This window comes from Accipiter gentilis, chromosome 2 (assembly GCF_929443795.1).
Source record: "Accipiter gentilis chromosome 2, bAccGen1.1, whole genome shotgun sequence".
Classification (NCBI taxonomy): Eukaryota; Metazoa; Chordata; class Aves; order Accipitriformes; family Accipitridae; genus Astur; species Astur gentilis.
Window position 1 is genome coordinate 17649462 of NC_064881.1, and position 23896 is coordinate 17673357.

The 23896-nt window shown below is 37.3% G+C and overlaps 1 protein-coding gene across 1 annotated transcript in view; it reads left to right on the forward strand.

The window, feature by feature from the left end:
- PREX2 (phosphatidylinositol-3,4,5-trisphosphate dependent Rac exchange factor 2) overlaps positions 1–23896 on the forward strand; it is a 187157-nt gene that overhangs the window by 155378 nt on the left and 7883 nt on the right. Inside the window, exons 37-39 of the mRNA XM_049825355.1 lie at positions 3881–3947; positions 5994–6184; positions 18383–18485. Of these exons, the coding sequence (XP_049681312.1) occupies positions 3881–3947; positions 5994–6184; positions 18383–18485 (361 nt within the window). The remainder of the gene's footprint in view (positions 1–3880; positions 3948–5993; positions 6185–18382; positions 18486–23896) is intronic.

Here is a 23896-nt window from a genome sequence, read left to right on the forward strand (position 1 = left end):
TGCTATACTCATGCTCACCTATATAGTTAACAACCAGTTGGCAGAACATAGAACTGTTATTAAAGAAATACAAAATTATGTGTGCATATATATGCAAATATCCAGAGATGTTATTTATCTATGTCATAAATATGTGCTTTGTAGTTTCAGCTGAAGAAAAGAATTAGGGAACTTAACACTTCCTGACTCTGCACCTCTGTACTGATGCATGCTTATCTACATGATCTTGTTTCCAAGGGATCGAAAATCAAGTAGAATTAAAATATATTTCCATCCTTCTGTTGAAGTCAGTATTAATTTATTTATACGTATGCCACAGCGGTGAAGAAAATATAAAAGACTGAGTTCCTCTCTGCTATAACATCAAAGCAAAATCTTTCTAGAGCAGAGCCCCCAACTTGCCTTTACCTTCCCTCTTCCTCTCTCTCCCACTCCAATCACTTCTTTACTATCCTTGTATTCTAAAGAAAAGATGATCAACATCTAGGATAACCCTGTGGGCTTCCTGGAACAACAAAATGATAATAAGACTAGAAACTTGGCTTTGCTTGAATTACTTGCATGTACAAAGTTACTCAAGAATGTGAGTCTCTAGAGGTTTGGAGCCTCCTTAGGGTTCAGTTTTCAAGATTTAAAATTTTCAGGATTTTACATGTCTGGGTCAATTTTGGAGGGTATCCTGTAAAATGCTTCACTGAGAAAACCTCAATACTTCTGTATCTCTGTTGTACTCAAGTTCTGGGAAGACATCTTCGGAAAGCATTCATCTTGTGGTAGATTTTTCTGTTTGAACCCTAAGATGTTTGTTACCTCATTCCAGTGTAAGTTTTCCCTGAAATACTTGTCCCGTTATTTGACATTGTTACATAGGGGATATCTTATGAACGTGGAGCATGGCAATAATCCCCTGTAGTTTTAATCCCTATTGGATTTTCTACCTTTTTTTAAAGAAGGGCTTTTCTGCTGCAACTTAGAGAAATTCTAAGGTTTTTTTTAGAAGCAAAACCAGCATCACATTTGCAGACAAAGAACTATGATTTCATTCTTGTTCATTTCAAATGCATTAGAAAATATTGTCCAAATTGGGCACCATGCCAAGATTGCCATTAACTTTTCCCATAAAATATGATTAAGGACCTTAACAAGCATTTAGTAATTAAGTGAAGTGCTTTGGAAATTTATATGCTGTCCACAGTTTGTCATGTTCTGTAAAATACTGAAGACAGTTTTTATGAAAAGCAATAAAAATGAAGCACTTGAGAAACATCTGGAAGTGTTATCTGATTGTGGGGGGGATAGTTTAATTTATAACAGGATATTTTGATATTTAAAATTAATGCTGTGTGTAGTTGATTTTTGTTTGCTCTTTAGGTTAATGAATAATTGACTGAGTTAATGGAGTAATTCCTATAATTGTATATCACATTCTAGCATCCATGTTGCTTCATTTTGTACCCTGAGTTGATTATTTTCCATGTACTCCATTAATGTGTGTACTGTTCTATATTTGGTTTCTGGTTTCATTTAATGCAGCTGAATTTGCTGAAATAACAGTCCAAAGAGCATGGGAGTGCTGAACAGACTCTGAATGAGGCAGGTTTTCCTGTGGCATGGCGGGAAAAAACAGTAGAGACTTTTTTAGCCTGATAATGTTCAGTGGATGACAGGGTGATGCTTTGTTTTTTAGCTTTGCTAACAAAGAAAAAGGTTGGTCTGTTGCTGCTGAGGCAGCTTTTATGTGCTGTGGCCACTCAAAGTGATTTATGAGTAATTTTCTCTGCAAACCTCTTTTCCTTCCAATAGTCTCCAGCTTCCTTTGACACAGAGTACATTCTGGATCATGCAACAGGCTTAATGGAATAACAGAACTAGATTAGCTTTGCTGTGCTTTCTGAGGGGATTAATTCAAGCCTTACCTTTGGGAGAAGATGCTTTTCAAAACTGCAAAGCTATAGGAAGAAAAATCGACTAGAATTAAAGGTGGCTGGATTTTTTTATCATTTCAGTTATTCCAGGTTATTGAAGAATAAAAGGCTATTCAAATCTGCAGTCTGCACCCCTCCCCTGCAAATGTGTAACAATGTGAATAACTTCTTTCACAGATAAAACCATAAAAAGGGGAGGAGAATGATTTTTATCTATGTATGTTATATGAATCAATGTTTTCATGACTGGAGGATCCAGGTGATCCTGTCATTTGAGAGTTAGGATGCCAGGATGCATTCTTTTCAGTGTTTATTTTCAGCTTTATTGCAACTGAAATTTGGTTACCCCACTCCATGGTTCCAGCCTGGGTCATGGCTCAGCTGTGACCTTTAGTCAGGTCTGCTCCATGTGCACAGGCGATGGAGCTGGATCAGTGATACCTTGAGGTTTCCACTGGAGAATCTATGTTTTATTCCCTACACAATCCATAGCTCAGCGGGGTTTTTCTTGTTTTGTTTTATTTTAACCTTGGCCAGGATTGCTGCACTGGTCGCTGTTGCCTGGTTCTTACTGGATGCCTCATCCAGGCAAGGAAGCCTACCAGGTGTTTCTGTTTTCAGCTGCCCCAGCAGGTTTTATGAGCTTTTCAACCAGCAGAATGAGTTTTGTGATCAGAGAATCACAGAATGGTGTACGTTGGAAGAGACTTTTAAAGATCATCTAGTCCAACCCTTCTCCCATAGGCAGGGACAATTTTTTTTTTTCTTAAGCGATGCTGCAGAGGCAGAGAAATTGGGATCTTATCATGGAGATATGTAAGATATTTCCTCTGCCTATGAGTTGTTTAATGATAGCTCATCTGTGGTGAGCAATTAATTTGCTTATAAGGTAGAAGGAAAAAGATTCCTCTAGGGTTCCTGAGTTGAAGGAGACAGAAGAACTCCATGCTTCCTGTGTGCTTTTTACTAAAGCTCTTTCTTTCTGGTGTTGAATAAGAGAAGTTTTCCTGTTTTAGGAGCAAAGGATAGCATGGAAGCCCTCTGTACAAAATGTCAGCCTCCTTTATGCCACACAGAAATTAGCCAACCTTTCTGTTTAAAAGCAGTGCACGTTCATTTGTCCGTTTTATAGAAACTTTTTCTGGTACTATTCATTGATAAGTGAAAGGTTATAGAAAGAACTGGGAGAATGTGGTTTGATGAGCTTTAGTACACAATATATAAACCTGATACAGTAAGTATGTTTTCTCTATTACATTTGTGTTGTGCAGGTACATGACAGTTTTCTTCGGCTTTTCCTTTCATGCACTAATTAATTTTCAAAGAAGTGTGCAGAAATTGCAAACAAAGGCAGTTTGTTTTTTATTTGCACATGCATGCATGAGTGCACACATTGCAAATGCCATTTTGCTTGTATGATGCATATTTGCCTCTTGTAGGGTTTTTGCCTTTTTGTTTCTTTTTATATTGTGAGCTTGTCTGTGTTCCCTCTGTCAGTACTCTGTTTCATGTTTGGGATTCTGGTTTTATATTATTGCAGTTATATACAGCTAATATTAAAAAAGCTTGTAGTGCATGAGGCTCAGGCACTGTTTATATGCCAAGTTTCCCAAAGTCACTTTTAAAATCTAGACAGTTGCCACAAACCTTTTCATGGATAGCTTTGGTGAAAATCACTTCCAGATCCAGTTTTTCTACTAACTAGACATTAAAATTTTGCACTGTACTGTCAAAGGCTAAAGGGACAGTTTTTGTCTCCAGAATAAGAAGTGTTCCTCATTACTTTAAAAGAAAGGGTGATAATGCCTATTTGCCATGTATTATTCCTTGATCCTCTCTTAGCATGAAATTTAAAAAAAAAATTCCAACCTTAGGATGGTGTCTAAGACTAGTCACATTTTGTTCAGGAGTTTAAACAAATAACAATTTTTGCCTTACTCTGTTTGTTCTTTCAGGGCATTCTACCTGGACAAGTCAAACTTGCCTCCAAATTCAACATCTAAAGCAGCTTATATAGATAAGGTAAATAAAAATGTTAAGTGCCTAATTAAACTTTGCATGTTACACACTGTTATTGTAATCCTTTTCTGAGGCTTTCTTAATTCCATCGAAAAATTGAATTATTTAAAGCTGGGGATGGGGGGCAGGCAGGGAAAGGAGGAGCTCTCTTTCAGCATTTTGTCCCACCTGTGTTTTAGGGGCATGCGATGCCATGTGGTTCTGTATCAAAAGATGGCTGGAGGGCTTCAGCTGGAGAAGGGGAACCATAACTTCCCTTTTTCACTGTGCTTTCAGAGCAATGCAATTGCTCCAGGACCATGTGGGGGGTGGAAGGATAGGGTGGGGGGAGAGCAGGTGCAGGCAGAAATTTGTTGTTGTGAAAACTGGAAGCGCTGTTCCAAATTAAATGCTCCTTCAGCATCCTGCTCAGAAGGCTTTCTTCTGAACCTCCTCATTTGGGCTTTCTTCAGATGCCTTCATTTGTCTTTAAACCTCTGTGACTGAGAGATCCCAGGGTCTATGAAAATTCATTTAGTGCTCTCTCTTGTTATTGGAGAGTTAATGACCATATTGCAGCCTGATAGCAGGGAAAAAAGAAGTTTCTAGGGTCTTGCCTACACTGACTTCAAAAGCGATTGAGCTACTATGGCTTGAGAAATACAGCGATCATCACCTAAGCCCTATGACAGACTAAAACTTTGTTGGTATCATCCAGCATGGGTGTTAACAGACTGATAGTTCCTGTTTCTTGGATGCATGCTGGACCGTATGGGAGGTGAGGAGGACCTGTGCCTGTGCCTCTCCTTCCCTAGTGAGTCAGCAACTTAACTTTCTAAGCAGTCACAGGTGCAGCAGACTAAAACTGTTCCCTATCTATTTCAGTGAAACCTTCAAGGGCAAGGTAAAAGCATCTCATAATCCAGATCTGACCAAGGGATGCTAGGTTAAGCTAATGCATTTATTTTACAATTGGAGCAAGCTGTGAGTGAGTGCATGATCTGTTTGTGGGTAAGCCTTTTGCTCTGTTGTCCATAGCTCTGCATTAGTAAACAGCACCAGCTAAAATCAATTTAAATGGGTGCAAGTTAAACCAATAGGACCTAAACCAAGTTAAATCTATTTGTGCCCAGGTTTAAACATGCTGGTTGTTATAATTGATTTACTTGACCTTTCTGCTTTCCAATGAAGTAACCTTCATATAGGAGCAAGTGAGGCTGCCATTTCCCTAATTAGTTAAAACTGCCTTTAGGGAATGGATCTGTCTTTCAAAAGATTCATTCTTTGAGTAGCGGGGAAGTTTGTTGGAACCTTTAGGTGTTTCTGGAATAAAGAGAATAGGGAATTTGGAGTTAGGAGGTGTGCAAAACTGTCTTGTGAACGTCTCCTTTACACAAAGAACCATGAGATGATGTTTTGCATTGTTAGACCACTCTTGAAAGTTTCTTTTCTGAGAGGAGCCTTCCACTTGGAGCTGCCTTCCTTACTAGGTGGATCATTTATTTTCCATATGGTAATGCCGAGGTTATTTTAAGTCCTGCTACAAAGTTAACTGTTCTTGTTTTCTAGTGTGTTTTTGTAATTTCTGTTCATTTTTATTTTTCCATGTTGTTAGTCAGGATTAGGAACTAGACATTTGCATAAATAAAGGACAGTGTTGTCTTAATTATAAGCTGATTTTCTCAGCGAGTCAATTAACCAGTCTTGGCATCCCTCCTGTATATGCGTACAGTTGTAGGTTGCCTCTTCATGGCTCCCCTTCTTTTACAATACCATTAATGGAAATCGCACTGATGAGTCTATTCAGTCTATTGAATTGAAAAACACTTCTGTAGGCAGGACTGGGAATGAAACAGTCAGTGACGGTAAGAATTTAAAAGTTTGAAAAAGTTGTCATAGGTCATGTAACAGAAGACTGTGTGCTCTGTGTTTGTGTTATGGAATTTGGCTTCGGCTTTCTCAGCCAGCCCTGCTGTTCCATCTGCATCTGTGATGACCTACTCTAAAAGAGCATTTCTTGTGCTCGCAGTAGCAAATATTTAAATCTCTCTCTCTCTTCCTTTCTTGCAGCTGATGAGGCCTCTCAATTGCTTGGATGAACTTTACCGACTGATAGGGTCCTTTATCCGATCTAAGCGCACTGCTGCTTGTGCATACACTGCGTGCAGTGCATCTGGAGTTGGATTGCTTTCAGTGTCTTCCGAACTCTGTAGCAGGCTTGGAGCTTGTCACATCATTATGTGCAACAGTGGAGTTCACCGGTATGACAATTTCTTTTTCTCCCTTTCTTTAAGTCAGTCATTGCAAGTTGGAGACTGCTGCTTTTTATTTATAGAGAGGTCTTACACTAAATATCTCGCATCTTAGACTAAATATCTAATACACTTGAAAGATTTGTAGTGAAAATCTAGAATTGTATCTGCAGTGATTGACAGAAATGAGCAGTATGATTTTGGTTTATGCGGTTGTAATGGATTGTTCCTCATTCAAGTCAGAAAAAGGCAGAAATCTTAATTGCTAAAGCAGAAAAAGGAAGGTTTCCTAGGTGAATAACACCTACTATATTGAACTCTTAATACAGGCAAGAAATGCTGAAATTTGTATTTGCTTTGTAAGCTAGGGGGAATTGTAGTAGAAGTTGTTTCAAGGAAAGAATAAGAAACAGAAGAGATAGCATTTTTGCAGGTGTGCCTTATGACAACTAGTTCAGCCTGTAGAACAATTGGTGTCATTAATACAACATCAAAAAAATGAACTAAGCTATAATCAACAGATCTTTGTCATCAACACTAAGAGATTTTAATAGAAATGTATGTATGACAATAGCGTCATGATACAGCTGTCTCATACTTAATGATATTCATCAAAGGCAGTGATATGTTTACGTTCCAGCTGGGCAGATTACAGTTTTTCTGTACATTATACCAAAAAAGCAAAGACTACAATTGGAGAGGGGGGAAAAGCCCCAACAAACAAAAACCCCAAACATAACCAAGAATCTGAGCTAAAAAAGAGCTAAACATCTGCTCTTTTTATAAGAATTCCAGACTGTAGATTACAGGTAGCGATATGTTAAAAATATGCTCCTTAGTTTATGATCTATGCAAGCCCTTATTTTAGCAGAATTGGTTACCAGTATATTGTGTTAGAATGAGTGTTACTTTCTCCTCGTTTTAAGTAATGTCCTTTGTTTGAAAGTGCTCTGAGGAGGCAAAAAGAAAAAAAGGCAACATAGCTGCAATGCAGATTATCAGGCATGAAAACAAGGAAAAGCTCCATATGTATCCAACACAAGTTGTATTAAAACAGTGCTTGCCATTTCTTTTAACACAGTTTGCAACAGACTATTTGTATTACTTTCCATCAATGATACAAGTGTATTTAACATGCTGTATACTATACTTGATTTTAGGCAATAACAGAAAAAGACTATTATTTAACACTAGTCACTGTATCAGATGAAAATGGAAATGCTATATAGCATGGACTGCCATGAATTTGTCATTTCAGAAGGCCATGAAGCTATACAGCTTTTCTCTGGCTCTTTATCTTGGTTTCAGTTTCATGTCCCACATGATCAGAAAAGGCTTTGGGTTTAATTCTGCCATTTTTTTATAAAGCTGAAAAAGAGTACCTCCAGCTTTCATCATGATTTCATGGATTATGTTCTGAATTTGCCAGTATATTTGTGCCAAAAACTTATAGTTTAAGAATAAAGTCAGAGCAACTTTAATAATCCCAATAAAGTATTACCCCACAGTGTGTGGGTCACAAATTATTCAGAATAATTCAATGAGTGAATAAGAGGTGGTATGTTTGATTCTGAATGTGAGCTGTTCTTAGATGAAAAGAAATTATTCATCAGATTTCTGCTCAAAACTAGGGCCGATTCAAAGGTATAAACTATTAAATATATATTTAAATGTCGTGGTTTAACCCCAGCCAGCAACTAAGCACCACGCAGCTGCTCACTCACTCCCCCCCATCCAGTGGGATGGGGGAGAAAATCGGGAAAAAGAAGTAAAACTCCTGGGTTGAGATAAGAATGGTTTAATAGAACAGAAAAGAAGAAACTAATAATGATAATGATATCACTAATAAAATGACAACAGTAGTAATAAAAGGATTGGAATGTACAAATGATGTGCAGGGCAATAGCTCACCACCCACTGACTGACACCCAGCTAGTCCCCGAGTGGTGATTCCCTGCCCCCTACTTCCCAGTTCCTATACTAGATGGGACGTCCCATGGTATGGAGTACCCCTTTGGCCAGTTTGGGTCAGGTGCCCTGGTTGTGTCCTGTGCCAACTTCTTGTGCCCTGGCTGGGCATGAGAAGCTGAAAAATCCTTGACTATAGTCTAAACACTACTGAGCACCAACTGAAAACATCAGTGTTATCAACATTCTTCGCATACTGAACTCAAAACATAGCACTGTACCAGCTACTAGGAAGACAGTTAACTCCATCCCAGCTGAAACCAGGACATTAAGGATATTTAAAAACCCACAAAATACTAGAAAACCAACATATTGGATTTCAGGACTATATTATGAGCAATGGGAATGGGATTTAAATGTGTTAGGTGTGAGTTTCCATCTAAACATTAGAGGATTCAAGACCACCTATTTACGTAAAGGTACAAACCACTTTTCTCTAAAGCGTTACTAGTTCTGCTTTACAGCGAGTCCATCTGAGCTTTTGTAGAAGATACTGTTACTTCATTTGTGTATTAATACTGCCTTTGTGGCTACCATCTGTTCAGAGAAAGAAACATCAACTCTTCGCATTATCAGAGACATTTTAAGATAAGCCCTCCAGGAAAAAGGAATGTATTACCTAAGATTTTATATGTACTCAAAGAGTTTTTGTCCTGAATTTCTAAAAGTTCAGAAGAAAACTCATGTATTTAGAGACTAGAAGGGATTCTTGTGCTATTATTTTTTGATGTGGTAAAAGTTGAGGAAGGTTTTTTTAACACCAGTTTCCTGAAGTTGCTATTGTGCATACAAACTGGATGGATGAAGAAGTTTTTCCTTTGATTGTGAAGTCATATAAGTCCCTTCATGTGCTGTTTTCTCTTTCTGGCCTCCCTAGGCCACATCGCTACAATCCAGCACTAAGTGTGCTCTGCTTTTTGGCACTCTGAAATTGCCTTTGCCCAGATAGAAAGCCTGTTTTGACTCTAGTCGGCCTGCTGGGTGAATTTTTTTCCCCTGACATTTCTACTGCTAAATTCTGCTTTGGTTTTGTGAACCTACTCCCCTTCCTGCTCTGCAGAGTGAGACTGTTTTGCAGCACCATGAAATCCTGTGAAGAGCACAGAAGAGGGAAGAGTAAGATTCTAGATGTGAGAGTCCCATAGACATAGATGATTTTGCTTGTTGCCTGCAATCTTGAAGGCTTAATTCTTCTGTTTGTTGGATATTATTTAATCAGGGCAGATAATCTTGCAAAATAGTGCTCTTTAAGTTGTAAGTTAGTTCTTTAGAGTTGAAGCTACTGATTGTTAGTAAGAGAGGATATTTATCTCTGGTTGTATTCAGCAGTGTATCTGGCCTTCTGTGTTCTTAGAAACTAAATGCTGTGAAGTGTTTGATTGCAATCAGCTGCAGAAATCCACACTTTGTAGGCCCAGACCAAGGACTCATGACTGTTTTTTAACACTATGCTACGGATATTAAATGAGTTGAAAATTGGTATTATCTACAGATGCTACTAGGCAAGCAGATGGGGGAAAGATGTGAATTGTCTTTGCAGGTTAAACTTTGAAAGTATATTCTTCACTTCAGTCTTGCCATCTTAAAAATGAAGAACAATCAACTCAGAGCAAGTTTCCTGTACGCTTCCTTTTAACCACTCCCCCCGCCCCCCTCATTTTAGCCTAATTTCTATGATTGGTCTCTAATGGGAGAGAACATCTGAGAGTGTGGAAGTGTACAGGGTGCTCCGATGGTCAGCATCTCTATTTTGTTTATGGGGAGTGGGAACTGAGCAAACCATTAATCTGTCAGAATGTAGATGTATTTAATACACTTCAAACAAAATATATATGAACCTTCCGTCACTCAATTTATCTGTCTCTTACTGAACTGACTGGAAAGTCCTTTCTATGTTTTCTCAACCTAGGTGTCATGGATTGACAGGGGGTGAGAGGGGGTGTTCTGCCACCCCTCCTACTAACCAGAATTGAATCCCAGATAGCTTGGGAGGGAGGTGCTGGGTGGCAGTCCTATGCAGAAGAGGCCAAGAACTATGAAACAGCAGCTTTGTCTGCTTTGACAGTGATTGCTGATCTCTGGATCAGCAGTGTCTTGGTTTCTGACTTCTCTGTGATCCATATTAAATTGCTTTTTACACTGCACTAGGCTAAACCAGCTTGACAGAGTTCGTATTTTCATCCCTATATCCAAGATAATGCTGGGGATTTTGAATTGCTGGTGATTGCTTTGCTTTGATTTTTATTATGACAATATGTTTACCAATTTACATTAGAGCCTGAAATCCTCTATCTATTTCAGACAGCAGTTCTTTTCAAATATATTTTGATCATCAGAAAAGCAAGGATGGGGAAAAATAACCTTCACTGTCCTAAGTGACATGTGAATACTACAAACTCCCCTTGGATTATCATAAGTGAACATGCCTTGTTGATGAACATCAGGAACAGAGGTCTAAATTAGTCCAAGAAATCAATAGTTTGCAGTTCTATTTTCCCTTTTTTATTATCCATAATTATATTTCTGCCTGCCAATCAGCTGTCACCCTGTAAACAATGCTCTGCTTTCTTTACTTATATTCATTCTGTTTGAAGTTGCAATCACTCTGTATAAATGTAGGTGATGAAAGGCACTTTTAAATTTTATTGAATCGTGATGCTAGCTCCTGCTTGAGGGAGAAGAGCGAGGCTGCACTGCACAGACATGTCCTAGCCCCTTTCTATGCCAAAATGAAATTAGGTGCAGCAGCTGCGGAAGTCTATTCAGGGACCATGGGCCTTACAGGCTCAGAGGCATAATTTAAAGCATCCAAATGAAACAAATCCCAAGTTTATTTAAAATTTTGCATTTCCTGGAGGATCAAGAGAAAAGAAGTCTTTTATAATCTTGATGAACCCCAGAAAAATCACTGTCTAATTTACTTTTCTGAATTTTAATTTCCCCTCCAGAAAGTCTCTCCCTAGTGTTACCATCCTTCAAGCAGTGGGGTTCTGGCTGGCAGACACTCAGCTGAATGATGAGGCAGGTTTTGCCAAGGCTTGATTATGCTGTCTCCTGTAGCTGGCACAGCTCCTGCAATTCAGCTAAACCTGCTCCATCTTCCACATAGGAAAGCAGATAACACCATAAGCTGTGTGTCATGGCCAGCTGCCTTTCTGTGAATCAAATGAAACAAGGTGAAAAATAGGTGCTCTGAATTTATATTTTAGACATTCTATTGTAAGAATTCTTCCTTTTAGATTATTTTAGAAATTTTTCTGTAGGAATTCAGTTTTGAGCTCAATGACTGTGTGCTACAAAAAAGAAGTCTCCTTGAAGTTTTGCAGCTGTATTTAGGCTGGCTATTAGCTCCACAGTAAGAAGGCTTTCTGGGATCGATGGGACTACTTTCAGGAGGCAGGTCAGCACAGGCTGAAAAACATCCTTGCTCTACTCCAGCCTTCTGGTCTATACTGTACTGTTAGTCCTGCTACCTTCTCATTTGGTCAAGATTCCCTTCTACTTTTTAAATGGCAGTTTGTTATGTCTGTCTACAGTTAGTGCATTTTTGTGATACCTACTGAGGCATACACAAAGCTTTCATAAAATAATTTAGGATAGTAGAGTACTTCATTCTGTGCTGGTTACTATTTGAATACAGTTACATAACTGTGAAATATGTGAGAATTTATCTTAAGGCAAAATAAACAAGGCATTTAGCACAAATAGGTTGTTTCTACAGTGATGATGATCATTTTATTTTGATCTGTATTTGCTGTTCATAGGCAATCTGGTACATTTTTGCTTTGTTATCTCTAACACATGAAGGACTGTAGTCTTAGAGTTCTCTTGCAGGCTTTAAATTCTGAGACTATTTCATTTAAAATGCAATCTGAAAATGCAAAGAAGTTCATAAAATGCACTGAGACAGATAAGATGGATCTAAGTTGTTACTAGTATGGATTTCAAGGTGTTCTTTTTTTTCTGTGTGGCTTTCTTTTAACATTATGGACATTTAGTAGCAAGGTTGACACAAAACTCAATCACTGTGCTCTGTAGAATCATCCTCTCATGCTTCAGTTCCTGCAGTATTGCCTTATCTGCAGTCCAGGCCTTTGGGAGAATCTGATTCTTCCTTAAAAAAACTGCTACATTACAACAGAAATAGAATAGATCCTCTCAAATAATCTAAAATTAAAACCTTATCCAAATATTTTTTAATTTTTGAGATGGAAGAGACTTGGGTGAATAACCTGAACTATTACAAGACAGGAAGTAAATTGGAATTTTCCAGCAGATTTACTTGCCTGCTTACATGGGAAGAAGCCTTTAATGTGAAAGACTTTCTGTACAGAACAAGAGATAATGGCTGAAGCTGGGTTTACAGTTGACTTTAGATTTTTTGTTTGTTTTTGCAAATATGACTGAGAATGAACAAACAGAAGGCATGGGATACTTTGAATCTTTTGGAAATGCTGTTCTTTTCATCAAACAAACAATATTTAATGGTGGAAGTACCTCCTTGCAACATTTGCAGTTGATTAAAGGTGGCAAGATCTTAACAGGAAGAACTGTGCAGTTTTTTAACACTGACAGAAGATACGTGCTGAAAAGTTATCCTTTTCTTTCTTTCTTTCTTTCTTTTCATTATTCTTTGAAAAACTCTCTGTTTTGAAAAAGGTAGTCATATTTTTTTTCTGGAAATAGATTGGATGATAGTAATCTTCCAAATAAACTACAGGAAAAAAAATCATTATTACCTACTGCATGCTTCATGCTTCAGGATTAAAAATTACTGATATTGAATCTAATAAACCTGATTAAAACCATATTTGTAAACTACAAAAGAAGTCATTAACCAAGGTTAGGTCTGAAATATGGCTAATGTATACTTACCTCCCAAGACTGATTCTCTAGCTTGGTAAGTTCATGCCATCTACTTCAGCAAGTCAGAAAACTGTTGGTAGATTGTGTTTGAAAATACCTGGTAGAGCTGGGTTATCCTGTTGTGGGATGGTGGATGTATGCCTGATAAGGGAGTTGGGATAGATGTATTTTGAGGTTTGTACAACTACGTAATCACAGTGGTGCCTCTTGTGAAGGAAACCTGTGCATGCTGATGCTTAATGGCTAGAAGGCAGAAGTCCCCTTAACCGTGGACTACCCATTTCTGTGTGTTGTATGTAATATCTTCCACAGTTACTTTTTGAAGCATTGTTTATGATTACTGAACCTTTATAATGGAATAAATATATTTCACTTGCAATGTAATGGCTTTCTATATGTTGGCAAAAATAACGCAAGTTTTGGCCTATACTTCAGTGGATGGGTTCAATCCAAGGCTGATTTTAAAGTAGTGGTCTTTAAAGTAGGGCTCTTTCCACACTGGGAACAGCTTGGCTTCACAAAGATTCATAAAGGGACTGAACCTAAGTCCTGAACTCCAGTAGAGATTTATTGTAATTGTAAAATACAATATTGTACGAACTTCATGCTCATTTTCTCTCTAATACCTATTGGTAGGCCCAACTTCCCTGTGTCTGCAAAATGAAATTTTGTTCAGCAGAGTTTCAGTATATGGGCACAGAGAATGCAGACTTCAGTTTTACTTGCATAGAGACATATTCCACAATGAGAACAGTTTAGAAATTGTGGGAGAGTCTTGAGTTAGGCCTGTCTATAGTTTTTATGCTTATTTCTTATAGTCCTGAACAACATTTTCCCTCCTTTTTAGGCTTGTCATGGATTATTTTCTTCTTTGGGTTACTCACCAGAATGAATATATACTACCCAGCTGTCACTAGTAATTATAGAGAAATACCCCCAAAAATGTTTACCCCAAAGTGACTTACTTTAGTACTAAGTTTTTAATTGCTGCATACACTGACATAAATAATAGCAGCTCTATAAGCATTAAGTTAAATGACAGCAGAAACAAGTGAGTACTTCACATTTAATTGGTTTAAAAGGTGGTCAAATGTAGGTATGATTAGTTTATGATGTATGGAAGGAAAAGTAATTAAAATAATAACATTGGCATTAAATTACATGTTGAGTAGAAACCTTAGATTTTAAGTAGACTAAGCATACATGCATCCTTTTCATATTTTTTTCCTATTCACATAACCAGAACATAATTCATTTCGACATCTCTGACTGTGGTAACTACTAAACCAATTTGTTTCACCTCATCTTCTCTATTCAGGGCATTTTTCTAAGGGATATTTTGATGCATCTTTGGATGTAGGATGGCTGGAATCCTAATTGAAACCTGAGAATGAACTGAATGATTTAGATTCTTTTTACTCTGGTAACATAGATACACAGTGTGCTGAGTGGCAGCTCTGTAGGTAGTGTACATGAACTCAAATTATTTTTCCTTTCAGGTGACATTAAACAAGCTGTCACGAAATAATCAATTTCTTAGAAAATTTCAATCTGTTTTCTTCTTTAACAGCTCCATATTTCAGTGTAGATGTTTGTCTATCTAGCCAATTTGCAGCCCTTTTAGTAAAACTCACATCCAGTCAGAAACAAATAGACTATTGATGACAGAAAATGATTTAACCTCTTTTGTTCAGGATGGTCTGATACAGAAGATGTTTGAAAGTGTGTATTTAATCTTCACATCAATACTGTCATGACTGATGGGAGACTGGGGATAGCAGGGGCTGGGAGCAGCTGCAGCCCCTTCTGTTTCTTGGAAACCAAATGGGTGAAGTGAGGAATTCTCAGCGCAGTTGTTCTGGGAAAGCCAAATGTCTGTGCTGCCTTGCTGCTGTAATCTGTCAAGGCAGGTAATTTGTGATTCTAACTGACATAAATTCTGAGATGATGAATTTGTGTCTTTTGTTGTTCTGGCGTAAAAGAAGGGATGAGAGGAAAAGAGAGGGAGTGAGAACAGATTTTTATTTGTTTACACTGTAAAATATATGGATTTGGGATTTATGCTTCCCATAACAAAATGTTATGAGAGCATGGAAGGAGTTTGTTTTGTTTGGTTTATCTGGACTGATTGCATCCAAATGACCAGATACTTTTGGTGGTCAGAACTGCTTCCAAATTGCTTTGTAAACTTTAATACCATCTGCTTATCAGCTCTCAAAATGGGGGAGAAGGGTAGATATTACATATTGCACATATTTGCTGACAGTCCTTGATATTGAACCTTGCTCAGACCACCGGAACGGTCTTACCATATGAGGAATTCCCAGCTTTCATATTGTTTCATAAAAGTGTACAAGTTGTATTTGTTTAAATTTGCATTTGCTTTATCTCTCTGTGCTTAGCAGCCGTATTGCTGAGGTACTTCCAGTTATGACTTTTCCCTGTTACCATCCGATGTTTTGTGTGTGCATTTGTTTCTTTCACAGCTGGTTTCCAGGGCAGTTTGATTTGTGATAATGGATACGTAGGAATTAAAAAACTGTATTTGAAGAGCTGCGAGAGAGCACCAGCATGTAAATACATGTTTACTAGTGAGCCAGTTCAGCATAGCACCATGGAAGGTTTATATATCAATTTTATTAGAGGATGCCATCTCATTGATTCAGTATTCAACCAAAATGAAGCTATTTGAGTGTCATTGGTTTTCATATTTAGAAAGTAGTAATTATTTCATAATCACATGACAAAAGCCATATCCAATAATTTATATTTAATTCTACCATTCATCAGACCTTTTACATGCCTTAAGAGGAACACAGCGATACTGAATTGCATCTCTAATGAAATAGTATATTGAAATGCAATCATGCCACTGATGCTATTTTAACATTTTTTAACATACGTTAACAAGTAAGAATGTTTTTTAAAAGAAACAGTGGATGCATCTAACCACTATTACTGTAGGACTTCACTTCGAATGTAAAATGTTTTATTAAAGAGGTGTGATAATAGTTAATGTCATCGCTGCTGTCATCTTGAGTGTCTTCACTACTAATTTCCAAGGATATGTTAAAAATATTATCCTTAGAATTACTATTCTTTTTTGACTTGAGGTGAGATCTTCAATTTTAGCCTATGTGCTTCAGGACTGTACTGTAGTTGTTGCCTACCTCCATAGTAGCTTATTAAAGAAATCTTCATTATGCTATTTTACTCTTTGTGTCTGCTTTTCCCACTGTGGTTATGTCTTTATCTACACATCTGGCAGCCTTATTTTCTCAATCATGGTTGGCACCGTCAAAATGTAGATGGCTCATAACGTCCATGATCACCAGCCATTTCGTCAGGTTTTGGATAGGGAGCAGTTTGGCAGTCTTTTCCAATCACAAGATTAGTGTTTGCACCTAATTCTTCAAGCTGACCATCATTTAGGAGGTTCTTTTGTTAGTTTTGATGTCACGCATGCGGAATATGATTTTTCTGTTCTTTCAGACTTTTGTGTTCCAGGAAGATGGGAATTATGGGAAAATTGGCTTAGTAACTGGTTGGTCGAAAGCTGTACTGTGAGCCCATTAACCTCTATTATACCTAGAGAGAGACTTTTTACCCTTTTTCTCTGGCTTAGATTACACCTGTCAAATTAGATTTCAGATACGCTTGCTTTTTCCCCATTGTCAATGAGACAAAGCTTCCTTTGCAGTCTGGTCTTGAAGGTTAGATGTTCAGATTTTGGTGCTGGCAAATATTACAAGCATGTACTTTATTTGGGCAATATTTCACTTTTCAAAGACAAGATGAAAACACAGTGCTTATAATTTCTAGTCTAATATTTAACTATTATGCACCTTAATCGAACATACAACACAAAAGATCAATAGGTTTTTGCTTCAGGTTAACTCTGAGGTCAGTGCATACAAAAAACTGGGGAATAAAATTTACTTCATTACCAAGGAAAATCACTTAGTTTAAATTTTTAATGAAAGGCCATTAATAAAGCTACAGATCAAATTTAGTATCTTATACACTCACTACTGTGAAACTTTTTACAGTCCATAAATTTACTTAAGTGGTATTTAAAATGTGTCGGTGGGGAGGGTTCAGTAAGAAAATAAGTGCAGACACATTCTTCCTCCTACAGATCTTCTGCTCAGCAAGATGAGTGTTTGATTGAAACATATTGTCTGTTCTGTGTGCATAATATAAACTATGCAGAATCTTTTGGTCAGGATTTTGAACAAAGGCTACTCAAAAGTATATTTTAACCATGTGTCTTAGTTTTATTATTTGAACTTGAAATATGCAGCTTTTGTCAGGTTCTGCTGAGGTAGGATCATTTTCTGTACACCTCATCTTTCTGGTTGAAGAGATTTGATTATTGCAATACTTCAGCTGTGAACAGAAAAATCATCAAGCAGCTTGCTGGTGCAGAATGGAGCCACTCTCCCCTCTTGGATGATAGCAGCTCTCATACATGTTATGCCTTCCAAAAAGTACCTGTTTCTACTCAGTTTTGTTGCCTTTATCTGTGAGTCTTCTACAGCTTTGTTCTTGATTGTATAAGAAACCAACTATTTGTCCTTGTCCTCACCATGACAACTGAAATCAGATGGCATGTCCAGAATGACTTTCCCTGCTAGTTCTTGTCTGGTTTGATGACAGGTTTTCCTACAGCAAGATCTTTAGCTCTGAAACTTCCCTGGTTGCTCTGACAAAGCAATTACAGCCTTTTCATTAGGATGTGGTACCATGATCAGTTTTTGTCCTCAAGTGTTTACTTGAAAAAAGATTGGCAAAGTAGGAGAGGACAGTTTATTTGAAGGAATGCTCTATTTATTTATTTACTTTTTTGAAAGGGCTAAACGTCTCTTAATTTTGGACTGAACTGCACTAATGTGCCATGAGAATAGCCAAGCTAAATTAATGGCAAGATGTCAGGATCCTGGTACTAAAGCTAGGGTCTGCATTAATGGTGGTGGGTGAGAGATCACATGTGCAGAAACCACCTGGAAAGGGATTTATACAATTACAAAAAAATTCCTCTCCTTGGGTTGTCGCTCTCTCATGCGCTTGCTAAGCCATAGTTGGGTTGTGGTTTTTATTGTTTTTGTGGGTTTTTTTTAAACAACAGCAAAACAAGGCAAATGCATTTGGTTGTAAGTCAGCATGAACACTTGTTACACTCAAAATCTTTCTACTTAAGAAACATTTTAATGTTCAGGCTAATGCCTGCATGGGTGGGGGAGGGATGGGGGGCAGATCTACTAAGTAATCTTTCTATTTGTAGCTTTTTTTAAAAAAAGATATTTGATCTAAAAGCAATTATTTTAAGGAAATCACTGCTAGCATATAGCTGACTTCTATCTTCCATTGCAGCTGCACTCTGAGTGTTACCCTGGAGCAGGCAATCATTCTGGCTCGGAGCCATGGGCTACCTCCTCGCTATATCATGCAAGCTACAGATGTCATGCGCAAACAGGTAAGATGCTCGCTGTGGGTAACATCTTGATATTTCCTAACAAGACGTGTTATCATCAAACAAGAATGACTTGACCAAGCATTTTTTTAACCTCCATCTTAATGTTGTGTAATGTCTGTGTGAGTTTTCTTAATTTGGGTATTTTGTTGGTTTTTTTTTAATTCTCTTCCTTTATTGTTGACTGAAAGGTGGTTTTTTTTAAAATAATGCAACAGGCTGTTTTTAACCTGATGCTTGCTTTCTTTGTATGTGTAAAAGGGTCATAATTTTTACAGGGTTATGATTTTACTTGGTGATTTTTGTATAGTAACTGTTGTGACATTACCTTACATCAAAATAGTCTGTTGAGTAAGAAAGTCTTTATTTAAATATATATTACCCATAAAAATAACTTAAGATTATTAACTCTTGTTAATAAAAAGTTACTCATGTACTGAACGAAGGAGAAGTGTAGGAGGGGAAGGGAGAAATAAACACTGTGGTTCTTAACTTTACAGGCAAGATTCCCGAAGACGATGTTTTGCTGCTTTTGCTTAGTTGCCAGCTGGGGTTAAACCACAACAAATGTGCTTATTTCAAAATAGTGTTTTTCACTCTTTGGTCATAATAGAATATTAGGATATAGAGGCTCTTGTGGATAAATAACCACTTCAACATGAACTCTTAGTTCTAAGGTATAACAAAAAATGGCTTAAATGGCAATATCAACTGAAAATGGGGGATACACTCTACTGTATTGGTACCACTTTTCCTAGAATATCTTATTATCAGATAAATACTTTCAAAATGATGTTTGGAATCTTGGAAGGAGTTCAGAGGAGCTCAAATGATCCAGAGGTTGTTAGACAAGGCTTATGAAGTGAAGATTAAAGAGCTCAACCTATTCAGTTGATCAAAGCAAGGTTGAGTGGGGGTTTAATCACTCTGTGTGCATATGGAACACATATCCATCCCAGCCTGTGGTAGCTTTCAACCTTATGACAAAAGCATAAACAAGATACAGGATGCACTCAATCTTGAAGTGAAAAGCATAAATAAGACACAGGATGCACTCAATCTTGAAGTGAAAAAAAGATAATTAAATATTGGAACAATTAATCACAGATAAGACAAGATTCATAATTTCTGGTTTTTAGTTTGCATCTAATTTTATTATTTTCAATAATTTTGCTACATATTCCGTGCAGTGATCACAGTTTAGTTACAAAAATGATTAAACAACTGTACTTTACTTCTAACTTGCTTTTGACAAAAATGCACATATGCTAGATCAAACCATTAGCCTGTTAAAGCAATTGTGTAGATATTCTTAAGCCATGGAGTCTGATCAATTATATGTTAGTGCTGCTGCCTAACACGGATACATCAGACTAATTAGTCTCATTCCTTTTCATATCGGATTTCCACTTTATTCGGTGCATAAATTAAGTTTCTGCTCAGGAATTACGGCTTTAACTTGACTTGAAATGAAAGCTACTGCTGTATAAGGATAAACTTGCATGTGTGGGTTGATATGTCTGCTCCTGAAGTTATAGACAAAAGGCATATCTGGGTGTTTTGCAATCAAAAAAATGTGGATGTAGAGTTTTGCATGTCTGCTTGCAGGATTTATTCTGTCAAAGGGTACATTTCCAATATACAGTTCTAGGCCGTTTTCAAAAATGCTGATTAATTTGTGGATCTTCCACAGTTTATTAAATGAAAATGAAAGACAAAATGAAAGTAACTTGCATGATTTTGAGCAGCTGTAACTGTACTTGCTCAAATAGAGGTGTAGAAAGCGGCCTGCAGTGAGGCTACATTCTCTGAAGTAAAACAGCAGGTGATCAATAGCTGTTAAAGATACCAATATCTCAATACCACCCACAGACACTGCAAAAAAGTCTGCTAGTATATCAAGGCAGACTTTTTTTCACACGTTATTCCTCTTGCAGGAAACCACTACAGCATTTGATAGAGAGATAATCTTTTGTTGTAATTTTAAATCAGTCTTGGAGTTCTGTAGTAGAAATACAACCCTCCATTAAATTCTAAACGTTTTGGAGTAATTTCAACAATGCACTGTGGTATTTTCTAGAAACCTGTTCTGAATCTAATGTTTAAATTATCTGTAGGATTTAACTGTCAGGAGCATAATGCAGGCCATAAAACTTGGAGGGGAAAAAAAAAAGTGCTTCTTGGGGTTTGATGCAGAACATTTAGTTAAGGGCAATACATGTGTCTTCTACGTGGCTTAATGCAAAACAAACAAACAAACAAAAACTTTGTTAGCCCATTTATACCCTGAATCTTTTCTGGAATAAAGAGATTAGCCACAGGAAGGTGCAAATGAAAGGTCCTCTATTCCATCTGTTATTCTATAGAAGCCAGCAGTGTTAGCTCCCAGCAGTATCAGCTTTCCACAAGGGGAAATTGCCTCTAGTCAAAGCTGATACCTCTTCCAGCTTGGGGCACCAGTACTGAATAATGGAGGCACCTGATTGAATGAATGATCTCAGGAAGTGTTTTTTTTTCTTTGAAATTGAACGAAGTCATGATCATCTTTAACAAGACTCATAATAGCCCTGACTGTGTTGCTGGAACAATTGACAAAGTAATTGCGCTGTCAGTTATAATTAGGTATTTGCAAGCACCTGTTCTGCAAGAACTAAAGAAAAGAGACCAACTTGTGAGTGTTGGTATGAACTTGGGTCTGTGGGATGGTTTTAGTTAAATGATTTCTGTTTTTCATCTGCTAATCCAGTCTAGATTGATTTTTAAAATAAAAATTTTCACAAAACATCCCAACTATCTTTTAGTAACTATTTACTCATGTATGTTTATTCATGTAAACATCTGTACCCACAAACTACTATGTAAAACATCCTGACAGGAGTGTGTCTTCAGGATGCAGTAAAGTATGGAGAGGACAGAGGCCTAGGAAAGGAGCTGTAGCGGGGACGACAGGGCTCTGAGGAAGAAAGGTAGCTAAAAAGCTGAGAAACAGAAGAGGCTAGGAGAAAATTTGTGCTGTCTTTTAAGTGAGTAATCCTTTTTCCATGCCTTTTCATGAGTATAATAACAGCACTACATTTTGAATAATTCTCAATCTACTGATTTAGAGTTCTTTGAGCAGGCATAAAGAGAATCTGTTTTCTTTATGTGACTGGTTCTTGCTATCCTTAAATTAGTGTGTAGCTTGAAAATAAACCTGTCATTTTTTTCTCATGGCAATGAGAATACTAGTTCATACATAAGAGTCCAGATTGATGGTGGTGTTTCCTCAGAGCTGCTGGCATCTTTCACCAGTGCTCTGGCAGTTACTGGTACACAGAGGGAAGCATTCTGGAACCATGTAGCACAACTGTTCCTTATGCCTACATGAGATGAACAGCATCGGTATTTACATTGCTGTAGCTTTAAGAATAATATTGGAGAAGTATAAATTAACAGTATATTGAAATAGAAATGGTATAATGGTGGTCGGTGGAGACAAAGAGATGTCATGTAGCAAGTTGCTAGTAATTCTTGGGGGCTTTTCCTCAAAAGAAATAAGAATCTGGTGGTTTTAAGTAAGGTCTAATTTGTTCTCCTTTTACATGGTTGTATAAAGCTAGACTCCTTTTTAAATCAACACATTTGATTTATTATGTGAGCAGGGTACTAAAATTGATTTGTCTAGTGAGTGATGCAAGTAAAAATAGGCTGGTTTTGTTCTCAGAGGTAGTCACAGCACTGATGTTCAGGACCTATATGTGATTAATTTAGATAGTTTTCCCATGTATGTGTATATTCTGGCTCTCAGTTATGTTAATCATATGCCATTCTCAGCATTTATCATGGTGGGGTTTCTTTATTATGACAAAATTTTAGAAAAGCACTGAGGAAAGGACACTGAAGGTGCTGAAGGTCTGGACTCACTTGTCTAACTTTGTAACCAACACCAGATCAGCTATCCTTATGTAATTCATGAGACACTTGTCATATCTGTTCTTAAACCTCCAGTAGTGGAGACTCCTGCACCATGCTTCCTAAGTGGTCTGTTCCAGAGTCTTCTTAACCTTTTCATTAGGGTGTATTACTTGGTGCCTCATTTGAGTCTTTTTTTAAAAATTTATTTTTATTTTACTCCCTTTTTAGCAGCAGGCTTTTAGTATTTTGAATGTTTCCAGAGATGGGGCATCTACGACCTCTCTGGACAACCCGTTCCAGTGTTTCACCACCGTCACTGTAAAAAATTTTTTTTCTTATATCTAGTCTGAATCTACCTTCTTTTAGTTTAAAACCATTACCCCTTCGCCTATTGCTACAGGCCCTACTAGAAAGTCTGTCCCAAATTTGATTATCATTTCCCTGATAAGCCATCACTTGTTCATCTGATCTTTCTTTTTTTCAGTTGTGCTTTCTTACCTAATCATTCTCCCTATTCTCCTCTGAACACGTTTAAAGTTTTTATTAAAGATGAGAAGAAACTATGAAGAATTACAAAAGGATCTTACAGGACTTCATGATTGACCAATAAAATGGCAGATGAAAATCAGTGTAGATAACTCTTAAGTGATGCACATGGGGAAAAAACCAAACCCTAAGTTCATGTTCAAAATAATTGACTGTGAGCTTGCCATTACATCTCACACTCAAGACCTCAGGATATGGCAGAAAACATCAGCTCAATTCTCAGTAGCTATCAATAAAGCAAATCAGAATTTATAATGGTTTAGGCAAGGATAGATGACAAAGTAGAAATCATGCTGTCATGACCCTTCATTTTGAACTCTCTGATGTTCTGATCCATTCCATAAGGATATAGCATAATGGAGAAGGTTCAGAGAAGGTCAGAAAAAAATGATCAATGGTTGGCAATGGTTTATAGACAGGGCAGACAGACAAAATAATCTAGGATTGTTCAGCTTCATGGTGAAGGAGGATATGACAGAGGTCTAAATAACAGTTAGGGACTGACCATTGTCCTCACCAGTGCAGAACTAAAGGCATCAAATGAAACTGGCAGATTCAAACCAAACTAAAATAGTGGCTCTTGACACAACAAGCTATGACTGTACCCAAGATGTTGATGATCTTCCACAAGGAGGTTAGTGATGTGAAGTTATCCATGGGTTCAAGATGACATGGGAAAGAAGAGAAGAGAATCACTGCAATTGATTAAATACATACTCACTGCTGAACAGAGGAAGTATTGAGTGACTAATGATTGAATTCTGGAAGGTTTTTTGGCAAAGGACATACAATACCTTTGTCATGGTCTGCAGTCATGTCTTTTGCAATTGTTGGAGACAAGCTTACTGACCTAGATGTAAAGCTAGTAAAATCACTTTTGTATACTGCCTTCAGTTTTTTAGGTACTCTAGTTATTTTCTCTATCTTTACCACTTTTTTTTTCCTAAAAGAAATGTAAAGACACAGTATTTTTT